The 12,774-nt window shown below is 32.1% G+C and overlaps 1 protein-coding gene across 1 annotated transcript in view; it reads left to right on the forward strand.

Moving 5' to 3' along the window:
• LOC126733578 (uncharacterized) overlaps window positions 1–12,572 on the forward strand; it is a 34,056-nt gene extending 21,484 nt beyond the window's left edge. The window contains exons 2-5 of the mRNA XM_050436925.1: window positions 9,509–9,595; window positions 9,921–10,015; window positions 10,074–10,236; window positions 10,291–12,572. Of these exons, the coding sequence (XP_050292882.1) occupies window positions 9,509–9,595; window positions 9,921–10,015; window positions 10,074–10,236; window positions 10,291–12,192 (2,247 nt within the window). The 3' untranslated portion in view covers window positions 12,193–12,572. The remainder of the gene's footprint in view (window positions 1–9,508; window positions 9,596–9,920; window positions 10,016–10,073; window positions 10,237–10,290) is intronic.
• Window positions 12,573–12,774: the final 202 nt, after the last annotated feature.

Genomic DNA, 12,774 nt, shown 5'->3' on the forward strand with positions numbered 1-12,774 from the left:
CGTATTTTTGTGTCGGGCGCCGCTTTAGCTCGTCGCCGGCGCACAGTGCTTCGAGTATATGGACCTTGGGACAAAAATCAGTTACTTCAGTAATGCTCCGAAACTTATGCAACTTTGCACAAATAAAAGGCCCTTTCATTGAAAGAATTTAGAGAATTTAATATCTAATGTTACAGGGAAATATGCAACCAATACATTAAGAGCTGGACAAATAAAAATGTTGCTTTTTAGTTTTCTTATAAAAAAATAACAGTAACTTGCCGATTTACCCTATGAAAATTAAATTATTTACTTAACTTTTAAAAACAACAATACAATTACATAACAAATTTAAAGTACACGATATCTATAACTTCCATAAGTGTAAAAGTTGATTTCTTTTTCGTAACCTTTAGTATGCTGGTATTTCTTACGAGAGAAATTTAGTCCAAAAAAAACTCACTTAATGTTTTAAATACATCACTATACATATAATGTATTTAAAACATTAATAAAAAGGTATATACACACAACTACAAATTTTCCTTTAAAGGAAATACGGCAAAAAATATTATAGATACAAATAATAAATGTAAAAAGTGGGAAAAAATAACTTCTAAATTTAGCAAAAAATAAACAGTACTAATACTAAGCATGAAAATGCTTTAAGGTTTTATGTGAAAATTAATCTAATCAAAACTAAAATTTTGTTTGTATTTTAACTAAAACTGAAAACTATAACAAAAAAATCTTAACTTAAAAAAGATATGGAAAATATGTACACATATTATATATAGGTTTAAGGAAAATTATTCTGAATCAGAATTATCGCTAAAATCACTGCTGACAGAATCTTCTTAATTTATGTCTATATCATCAATTAATGTCCTTTCCTCTCGTATAATATATTTTTTGACTTCCCGGTTTCGATTCTCATTTTTCTTTGAAGTGACTGTCCTTTGCGATGAGATAATGGGCTCTGATGTTAAAAGTAGTATTTTTAATAAATCCATATTACATTTTGTTCTAGAATATTTGCGGGTGTGAAATAATCGATATTTTCTTGCCTCTTTATGCCTCACTTCTAAAGCATCCTCGGAAAGTTGTCCTATAAGTAAAGGAAATGAATCAAGTATTTCAGATCCGTGTACCAGAACCTTATGCCTACTTGGCATGTAATACCAATTATATAAATCTAAATATAATTGTTTAGTCTCATCTAAAAGTTTCTTAAACTCTAGTACCTGAATGTGACAGCCACTAGAAAGAGTTCCAAGAATAGTCGAAAAATTTATTATAAAACGCTTGTCTATTCCTGTTATTTCAGAGCTTAAGTCTGGATTGTAAAAAAAGGGAGCTGTATTGCCATCGTTGCTTGATCCGTATCCTTGCTTTGGTTTGTCCACAATCAGGCCCATTTTTTATTTAAAATCTGACTGTATTTTCTTTTTGTTGTTTTCCACTATTTGCTTATTTTCTGCTCCTTTAACTTGCCAATATCTTATTTGCAATCGATAACTAATGTGAAGTAAGCACGCAAAAAATCTTATCCAGCAGTGTAATGTGGACAAACCAAAGCTATAGTTTTCTACTTTTGAAGGACGGTTGGTATTTGGCAAACTCATTTCTTTCGGACTTGATCCACAGATGATTCATCTGGATATTGCGTTTGTATCAGAGAGAATATTTGCTACACTACCATCCATCATAGTGAACAATATTTTAAATGATACTATACAAGTAGTTCCGTTTTGAAATTTTAAAATAAAATTATTAAGGTCATTAATTTTATTTCTGCTTTGCTTGGTGAAGTGAGTTTCAACTTGAGGCAAGGGATTGCTCAAATTTAAAAGGGAATGGATTTTTTCATAAATAAATAGTTTTGGATTTTAATTCCGATGGCCATGTCTCAAAAAGATCCGCTTTCTTTATTGATTTGACATCCTCTGAAAAAAAATATTTAAAGCTTCGTCGCAGACTGACGCAGATAAACTATATACGAAATGATAATATATAAATGTATTAACAATAAAATGTAAAAACTACAAATGGTTTTAAGGGGCTTTTTTTATATGCCTTTTCAAAGTTTCAAATTTAAAGAGAAATATAAAATAATTGCAAACTACTTTTACATTTATTATGGTTAAATGATAAACGACTTTTAAATTTTTTAATACATGATATTAAAGTACATACCTTATTGTACACTGTCCATGTTTAAAAAATATTTCAACTTTTAACCGCTTGTCTTGAAACACCAACAAAGTATACTCAAGTTTTAATAACAAAAAGGTACTGGTCAACACACGAGATTTTATTATTTTTGGCGCAAATATTTATAAACAAAAAATGCTATTTCCAATAACATTTTTGTGGAATAGTGGCTATTAGTTTGTGGTCTTTAAGATAAGGTATTTAAATACTTCTGAAAAACAAGTCACTTTTTCGATTTTTGTCCATTGGTCGAAGCACTGTGCGGCGCATCGTTTCACCGTTCGACAGCGATACATGGAATCTCGCGGCTAGGGACGTTAGTCCACTGGTCTCATTTTGGGATTTTTTATATTTTACCTGTGATTTTACGTGTTTACTTGTAACTATTAGCATAATAAGTTCATTCTTTTTATGTTATGCGAGTTAGACTATAAAGCGTTTAGAAAAAATCAAACATTGTTTTACATTTAAAAAACAACTTCATTTAATAAAATTAATTTTATTAAATGAATGAAAATGAATTACTGATGGGATAAACAAGTAAAATTTTAAGTATACAGGGTGTTTCAAATTTGACCATTGGGACCTCAGTAACTATATGTATATAAAATATAGGAAAATGGTTAAATTAGGGCAAAGTTCCACGAAATCCATTTTACTTTTTTCTAGGCCTATTTTTTAAATTTTGGTTTTTATCCCAATTAAAATTTTAATTGGCATTTTGTTGGGCCAAAATTGTGTTTTTAAGAACTTTGCCCTAATTTAACCAACTTCGTATACCTTATAGTAGTTACTGATTTTCTAATCGTGAGTCTCAAATTAGAGACACCCTCTGTGTATAGAGTAAAGAAATAAAGTACCTGTTGTATTTTTAAGGAAGGTAGTTTATTACAAATATTTGGAATTTTAACAGCTAGAAGCTGATGACCTTAGGCGAGGCTAAAACTAGTTAGGTAGGGTAGGTTGTCGAAGACATTTGTTTTATGAAATTTTGAATGGTATCAAACTTAGAGAAGTAAAATATCACAATTTTCATTTAAAAAATATTTATTATTCTGGGCTCATAAGAAATTTTTACCACTATTTTATCCCGTATGGGTACTCCTTTTGGATGTAAAGGGTCAACAAGTTCAGGTAAAACAAAATTTTCGTAAAATACTCGCAGTTTTGGAACCATTTTTTATGACAAAATTGTGCATTATAAGAGATCTAAAAATAAAATAAAAATAAATACATGAAAAAAAGGGAAGCAATTCTCAACTTTTAAGAAAAACGTAATTCTTATACCATTCATTTCAATGCTTCTAAGATTATTTTTTAAATTTTCACAAAAACATTACCATAAAAACTAAAATCCACTATATTCTAAATTTTTTTAAAAACATTATAATGAAAGATTTTCCCCATTTCCCGTGTACCTTCCCTTCCAAATCATTTTATTCCAAAAATTATTTTGACTTTAAAAATACATGTAATTTCATTACAAAATTCACGTTGATAAATTACCTTCTCCACCAACATTCCATGAGGACTCCAAACAATAAAATAGCACGTGTCTTTATTACTTAGTGCTAGTTGACCCTGTATTTGAAAATAATAGCTATGATTGCGTTTTAGATATAATCCATTTTCATTAAACTGAGCAAATTTTATTTTTTTTTCTTGAATACCCTGCATTGGACTCATTTTGGAAATATTATAGGGACATTTTATTTCCACTAAACAATTCGTATTTTCAATAACACCATTAGGGCTGGCTCCTAAATAAAAATGGTCCTGTCCTATATATAATCCACATTGGTCAACTTTAACATTAAATTTAGCCTCAAATTCTGCAATAACATGAGCCTCACTTTCGCTTCCGTATTTTGTTGCTTTATTGCCGTGAAAATTTCCATACAATACATTTTTTACGGTATCTATAAGGTGATGTTTGAGGACGCATTTTACAAATATTACCGAAATTCGAAACAGTTATCCTCACAGACCTTTCTTCAACCCAGTTTGTGTTGGCTGATTGTCCAATTGTAGAAATTTAAAATTTATTCTGGAGTTTTTTTCAGTTGATCCAGAAAAGCCTTAGCTTTATTTATATATTCATTGCGTTCAGTATATACTGGTATATAACTAGCGTAAGGTCCATAGTCCATATCGGGATTGTGATAAACGTTTTTTTACATTTCAATGTGTACTTTTTGGTAAAATATGGTAAAATGGTAATGGTATGATAAATTGGTAAAAATAGTACTATTTGGTAAAATATAAAATTGGTAGACGGACTGTTATCAGTAGTAGTTTTAGTTATTATCCTAAAATAATTACCTTTGGCATTAACGGATAATGCTGGTGCCTCACATCTGGTTTGGTAAGAGCCCCTCAGTGAATAATTGACTCTTTTTCCTCCTACAAACTTACAAATAAGATTATTATAATGCTCGGCCAAGTTATTGTCCATATTAAGTATGAGGCACTGCACTCATTATGTCTTGATAAATTCCACACTCCTTCATCGATGGTATTAATTTTTTTTCATTTGAGCCTTCGAATTTAAAATAATTGATTTCTTTACATTTGATATGTTCACCAAATACGTGACTGAAAAAAGCTTTATTTTTTCCTCTATTGTGGTATCTTCTTTCATTCTGTAGGCAGTAGCCTTTGTGATTGCTGTTCTCAGTCGCATAAACTTGCTAAATATGTCTTTTCGTAGAGCTAATGAAACTAATAGATTCTTGGAATTGCTTCGGTTTTTATCTAAAATAAAAAGTAACCAGATATTACAAATAAATTAGTTAAGTTACTCAATAATTATTCATACTGCATATCTCCCGAATTTTCTTGGCGAAATTCCGCAATAAGTGGTTTTTGCATTCGACCTTCTGTACCAATTCATTTCCGTATGGCTTTATTTGAATTTTGAATTAGGTTTTTATATACAGAAGAGTCACCATCACCAACCATTTTTGTGTACTTCAAATTGTGTTGATCAATACTCCTCCTAAACCCATCTGCTACGCCAGACCATACATAAGATGCATATCTGCATACTCAATAAAAGTAAACTCCATATTTTGACGTAATTTAAATTACTAAGAGTTACCAAAAAATACAAAAATTAAAAAAATATTATCAAATAAAGGATGAATACGTTGACAAAGATTAGGTTTAAATGATAGGTATTTGCTAAATTTGGAGTATAGCAACGTTTATAACAATAATGCGTTCAAAAATGCAAAAATTCCGATAAATAAGTCAGGTATAATACAATTGGTTTACATTATTTTTTAATTTTTTTTTATGTTTAGTTTTTATCTTAAGAATTACAAAAAAGAAATAAACGTATAATAAAAAAGAAATATTTTGTAAAAGTATTTTTTAAAACACTACTGTATTTTTAGGAACATGTATTTTTTTTAAATTAAATGACTTACATCGAAATTTTCAGGTCTTTGAATAACTGGCGTACTTATCTCATTTAAAAAAAATTAAAAAAAAAAACATTGGCTCGTTTATTATTATTTTTTTCCAAAACGGTTCATTTTATCAATAATGAACAAGAGTACCTTTTTTTTACCCTAGGTTCAAGGTATCCAAATTTATTTTTTTTAGACTTTAACATACAGGGTGTTAAAAATATACGCATTAAAGTATACAACCTAGTCCGCCCCTGGTAAAGTAAACGAGCTAAATGTATTTTAAGGATGTCATTTTAAGAGGTCTCTAATAGTGTTTATCACCTAAAATTTTTATTAAATTCTACCGGGTAGTTTAAAAGTAATTTATGAAAAACCAATTTCCAGTAGCGTCCTTTAGGAGGCTGTATCTTCGTAAAGAAGGCCTGTAGGAATTTTTTTTTTAGGAACGTTCGATATTATTTTTCGATGTTCTACCTGAATCCGAGAGATTTCTCACATGAACGAGGACACCCTGTATACAGGGTGTCTCACGACGAATAGACGCGATTGATATCTCGGAAACTAATTTTTCAAAAATCTTGAAAATTTGGCAACATAGCACAGTCGATGGGGGCCACACAACTAAAATATTTTGACAGTTGTGACGTTTCCGGTAATACCGGAAGTAGGCGTCAACTTCGTTATTTTAAATGGAACACCCTGTATATTTTTACATATTTGGATTCCACGTGAAATTCTAGGTATATTTTGGTTATAATGTCCTTATCTAAGTTTAACCGTTTTTGACATATTTTGAATTTCATGTGAAAAATTATGTTTATAAGCCCTAACATAATTACCGATTACTCCCTTTTAGTAGCTTTTATTTATTAATTAGTTTAGGTTTTATCTTAAAGGAAGGACCTTTTTAAGAGACTATTTTAATATTTGGCTTAAAAAAGATACAGGGAGGTCAAAAACTAGCATTAAAAATTAAAATGACAAACATTATTAAAAGTCAATTTTTTTAAATGGAAACCCCCTATTTTTACTATTTTCTCATAAAGATATTTAAAAATAAGGTTAACTTTGTATAAGGTTATCTAGTCCAAAAATTCATAGTTTTCGAAATATTGGCAGTTTAAATTTGGCCAAATATTAAAAGCCGCACAGTAACACAGCTCAAGGACTGACGGTTGTCATAGTAATCGCTTGAAGCGGCAGTAAGACAATGGATTATAACACAAATGTCAGCATTGCTTGTAATTTCGTAATTTTTTAAAAACTTATATGCGGGGCGATTAAATTATACACACGAAGATTATTTAAATTTGTTTATTATCTATGGAAAATGTTACAAAGTTTTATCGAGAACATGCCAAATATTTGCAGATAGATTCCCAGAAAAACAGAAACCATCATGTTGCGCTGTTGGGCGAATAATAGAAAATTTTAAAATTTCGGCACTGTTAAGGCGAAAGCGGAAAAAAAGAAACGACTTGTTGACAATGAAAATATTGAAATTGCAATTTTGGGATATTTTGCAGCGTGTCCTTAAGACAAGTAGCTTCACAAACTAGATTCTCCAAAGTCACAATACATAGGATTTTGTTGAAACATAACTTCCACCCTTTCTTAATATTTTAGGTTCAGCATCTTGAAATCATCAGAGAAACAGATTTGCCCAAAATAATTCAGTTTTGTGAATTTATCTTAACAATGGTAAACGAAAATCTTTAATTTTTGAATGACGTAATTTGGACTGATGCAAAATTTTCAAAAAATTATATTTTTAACATACATAATTCCCATGTTTGGAGTGATTCAATTCCTCATGCTGTGAGATCACAATATTATCAGGAAGTCTGGCAGTGTAATGTTATTTGTGCTATCAGAAATGATCGAATCATTAAATTACCCTATTACGAAGAAAACTTAAATGGCAAGTCACTTATAAGTTTAATGCATATTACGTTTAAATTTTTAATTCTGTATCAATTTTTACAGGAGAAGGATATTTAAATATTCTAGAGGGCCTAGATACAGAATATTTAATGAATTTACCATTGGCAGAACACAGAAACATTTATTACCAACATGATGGTGTACCACCCTTCCTGTAATGAGATTCTTAGACGCATCATTTAATGACAAGTGGATTGCCAATAACGGACCTATTTTGTGGCCTCCTCGTTCTCCGGATTTAACTGCCCTAGATTATTTTATTTGGAAAACAACAAAGAATATTGCTTGTTTTAATTAAAAACGCAGCAGGATTGTATGGAAACCCTTTCCAGACAAGCAATTGAAAGTATATCTTCAGAGTCAATTAGAGCGGCAACCCATGACGAGCTAATTAGCAGATGGGAAAAATGTTTAGAAGTTCGAGGAGGAAATTTTGAACATTTGTTAAAATAACTTGTTACTCAGCCAAAATTTGTAAAATTTTCTAGGTTTCTGTTTTTCTGGGAATCTATCTGCAAATATTTGGCATGTTCTCGATAAAACTTTGTAACATTTTCCATAGATAATAAACAAATTTAAATAATCTTCGTGTGTATAATTTAATCGCCCCGGCATATAAGTTTTTAAAAAATTACGAAATTACAAGCAACACTGACATTTGTGTTATAATCCATTGTCTTACTGCCACTTCAAGCGATTACTATGACAACCGTCAGTCCTTGAGCTGTGTTACTGTGCGGCTTTTAATATTAGGCCAAATTTAAACTGCCAATATTTCGAAAACTATGAATTTTTGGACTAGATAACCTTATACAAAGTTAACCTTATTTTTAAATATCTTTATGAGAAAATAGTAAAAATAGGGGTTTCCATTTAAAAAAATTGACTTTTAATAATGTTTGTCATTTTAATTTTTAATGCTAGTTTTTGACCTCCCTGTATCTTTTTTAAGCCAAATATTAAAATAGTCTCTTGAAGTGGTCCTTCCTTTAAAATAAAACCTAAACTAATTAATAAATAAAAGCTACTAAAAGGGAGTAATCGGTAATTATGTTAGGGCTTATAAACATAATTTTTCACATGAAATTCAAAATATGTCAAAAACGGTTACACTTAGATAAGGACATTATACACAAAATATACCTAGAATTTCACGTGGAAGCCAAATATGTAAAAATATACAGGGTGTTCCATTTAAAATAACGAAGTTGACGCCTACTTCCGGTATAACCGGAAACGTCACAACTGTCAAAATATTTTAGTTGTGTGGCCCCCATCGACTGTGCTATGTTGTCAAATTTCCAAGATTTTTGAAAAATTAGTTTCCGAGATATCGATCGCGTCTATTCGTCGTGAGACACCCTGTATATATATTTATTCAACGATTTTTTAGTAAATGTTTATCAACCGTGTATAGTAAAGGTATATTTATTAGAGTGTAGAATATACGTATATCATTATCCGATTCAATTTACAAAGGGGAAAAAATTTCGGCATTTAAAAAAAATTGACGAGGGATTTACATATCTAGTTTTTAAACTTGATTACTACACCTCAAATATTTAATGAAATTCTTCGAAAAAATTACTGTTTTTCGTCCATATTATCCAATCTAATAACGCTGTTTTTGTACTAAATATTTATGTATAAAATTATATCAAATTTACATAAACAGTGTTATTAAATTAAATATTGAATATATATTTTCTGCAAAAACATTATTTTTTATCAACAGAATCCTTAACCCCCCACCCACCCCAACTATTTGCCCAGTAAAAAATTCTTTTGAAGAATCACCGTTTTTCGTCCATAATATCCGATCTAATAGCACTATTTTTGTATTAAATACTCATTAATATACATATTCTTACTGGTAATTTGTGTGGGGTGGATGGAGGGGTAAGGGTAGGTTTAATGAAAAACGGTTTTTTTTAAACACCTCTTATATTCAACAGGTGACGTTAGTGTTCCTCCTAACATTTCTCAACACCCAAGCGAAGAAACCACCCGGATACGTAGCTCCTCCCAAAGAATATGACCCTGTAAGTAAGAAAACTATTAAAATAAATTTAATATTAAAAAAAATAAATGAGTAAATCTAGTTCAAGAAGAACGATTTACACACAAAAAGAGAGCGCAAAAAAAGGGGAAACCTAATCTTTCACGGACTAAAGCACATGCAGGCCGCACAAATAACGACCTAAATAAAACAGAAGACAGTTAGTTCGAAAAAAAATAAATAAATAACGATTAGACGCGGCGTAATTAAGTCTATTGTAATTAAAATTGACTCTAATGGACCGGAAATCCTCATTTTTTTTTAATTTCTTCAAGTTTAAATAATATAATTACACTTTCAACAAACAGAACCCACCGAAGTACGAATACGGCTACAAAATACAAGACGACAAGTCCACACATGGAAAAGACGAGCAACGTGATGGCATTTACGCCCAAGGGAGGTAAGTGCCTTATTACCTAATTAAAATTCCACCCTAACAATACCCTTCCCGCCCTTAGATATTACGTGGAAAATGGCAAAAATTCCAATCAGAGCGTCAAATACTTCGCAGACGATTGGGGCTACCATCCCGTAGTAGAATACAGCAGTGCAGGCCCACACAGCAAAACCTCAACGAATTTCGCACTAGGTATCGAAGCCATCAAGCTTAAAAACAATCAGGTAATTTTTACCCCAAACATAGCCATACATATAACGTTATAATAATTCCCATAGAAATCGATCCCACAAGACCCATCTGATCCAGGGAAAGCAGCGAATTTGGCCAAACTAGACCCTCCTGCCATAACAGAGCCGGCACCAGAAGTCACCACTATAGATCAGCTCCTTCCCAATCCAGATCAATCTGGTGAAGCACAAGATCCGTCCTGGAATAAAGACCCTCAACAACCGCTCTTCTACTATGTCCAACCTGTATCTTCGAACTTGGAAAGTTTCATTTTTAAGCCTGCTGAAGAACAAAAACTGCAACTCTTAGAACACCCGGAAGCCCCAGAGACTGCCAAACTGATAAAACCTCCAGATCACATTGTGCAACAACTCGAACCGAAACATACCAACATAGACTTTAAGAACCTAATAGACTCGACTAAGAACCTGGTGTCAGGAGAGGACGTGCTTAATATTAACGCAGCAGCTGCCAATGAGTCTCTGGAAAGTCTACTGGAGCAATTTATCACTCCTACAATAGTAGATAACCATTTGCAAGCAAATGCTGCAACACCTCCTCCGGAGGCCAGCCTTCTACAAGAGCCAATTGTTGTTGCTGACTCTAGTGATAAGCCTGTAGATGAAAAAACTGATGAGAATATTAGTTATGCCAGCAGTACTGCCAGAAGCACCATAAATGCCTTGCAAGGTAATCCGGATGTCATAGTCACTCCTAGGCCAGTAAGCTCTAACACTGCTGGAGTACAGTTGCAAAATGCTGAACGCCCATTGGTGCAAATTCAAAAAACCATTCCTTACTACTTAGGCATGTACGAGTACCCCACAGAGTTAAATGCTGATAATGCCACATCTTTAGAGCAAGCTGCAGTTGAAAATATCGAGCTCGGAAAGACACTTTTATATTTTCCACACCAAGAGCCACCGAGAGCTGAAGCTTTGCAAGCTAATATAGAATCTAACCATGTAGAGTTTGAAAGCAAGAAAGATGCTTTACTGCATGAGTACATCTATGAACGTCCTAAGCAAGAACTCATTGACATCTCACCAAAACCTATAGAAGTTACTAAATACATAGACAGACCTTATCCGGTTGAGGTGCCTGTACCTTACCCTCAACCCTATCCGGTGGAAAAAATAGTAAAGCAAATAGTCAAAGAACCATATCCCATTGAAGTAAAAGTGCCGGTGCCAGTAGAAAAAGTGATTGAAAGAAAAATCCCAGTACCATACTACATTGAGAAACCTATAGAGAAAATCGTTGAAAAGCCTGTGCCGCACTATATTGACAGACCGGCCACCAGTTCTCAAGCCTTTCTACTACACATTCCCGGTCTATTCACTCAACAAAAGTACAACACCTTAGTACAAAACACTTGGCAACAGCCTCTAGAGACTAACATTAAATACTCCGGCTACCCAATAGTGTATGCACCTCAGTACTTCCCCGGCAAGCAAAATATTCCAATAAACAAAAGTCATAATAAATTAAGGAAACTGAACCTTTTAGTGTTCCCTCCGAGAGGGAACTACTTCAACTTACCACCGATCACCAAGAATCCCAATGACTTAGTGCAAAACAAGTATAATTATCAAACATTTAGACATTCAAATGCCCAACTGAATAATGCCTATTTGCCGCCAACGAACCAAAATATCAACAAAGAACATCAAAATGATCACATCGGGTTGGTTCCCCCGAAAAAGCAATTTATTCAGCAAGATCATCAAGCAGCAGCAAGTGTTGCAACTGCTCACTCTATCAATAGACCCACTGATGATCATTTTGCCAGGTTACCTCCAAAGAAGCATTACCAGGAACGAGGCGGAAGGTCGTTCTTCGATGATAAGAGTGTTAGATTGGAATACGGGTTTATGCCACCACTTATTCCTTCTCTGGAGATTGACGAGCATGGGCAACCGATAGAGAGGGACGATAATAAGCACTGAGAAGTGATTTTTTTAGTTGCCATTTTATATTCCTATTTTGTAACTATACTCGACTGACCAGGAGTGGTGCTCACATCTCCTTTTTCATATTTTTTCACTACAGTTACCGAGATGAGATTCATTTACCTCTTTTATAAGTTTTTTTTTAAGGATGTTAGTGTTAATTTATTTTATTTGTAAAGGTGTATCTTTAAGGGCTTCCTTTTGTTTTATCATATGGTTATATTGTGATTTTAGTGTTAAGTATTTACTGTATAAATGATGAAATTAGCAGCAACAGTTTTCTTTTTTTTTGTTAATGTCAGGGTTAATTTTTATTTAAGAAATTTTCTACTAATACTTGTTTATAAAAAAGAATTAATACATTTTGGTTTCTTTTATTTAATTCCTTTTTAAAACATTCTGTTAATAAACAAGTACTCTGATCAATTGGACCCAGTAGAAATTTGCTTGATTTTGATTAGTGGAAAGTGTTTTAAATACAATGATATATTATCATTGAATAGCAAACTAGCAAATGTCAACTTCTTACTAAGAAAAAAAATGCTATACACAACAACAGACAACCAATCAATTATTCAT

The sequence above is a fragment of the Anthonomus grandis genome, chromosome 2 (genome assembly GCF_022605725.1).
Source record: "Anthonomus grandis grandis chromosome 2, icAntGran1.3, whole genome shotgun sequence".
Lineage (NCBI taxonomy): Eukaryota > Metazoa > Arthropoda > Insecta > Coleoptera > Curculionidae > Anthonomus > Anthonomus grandis.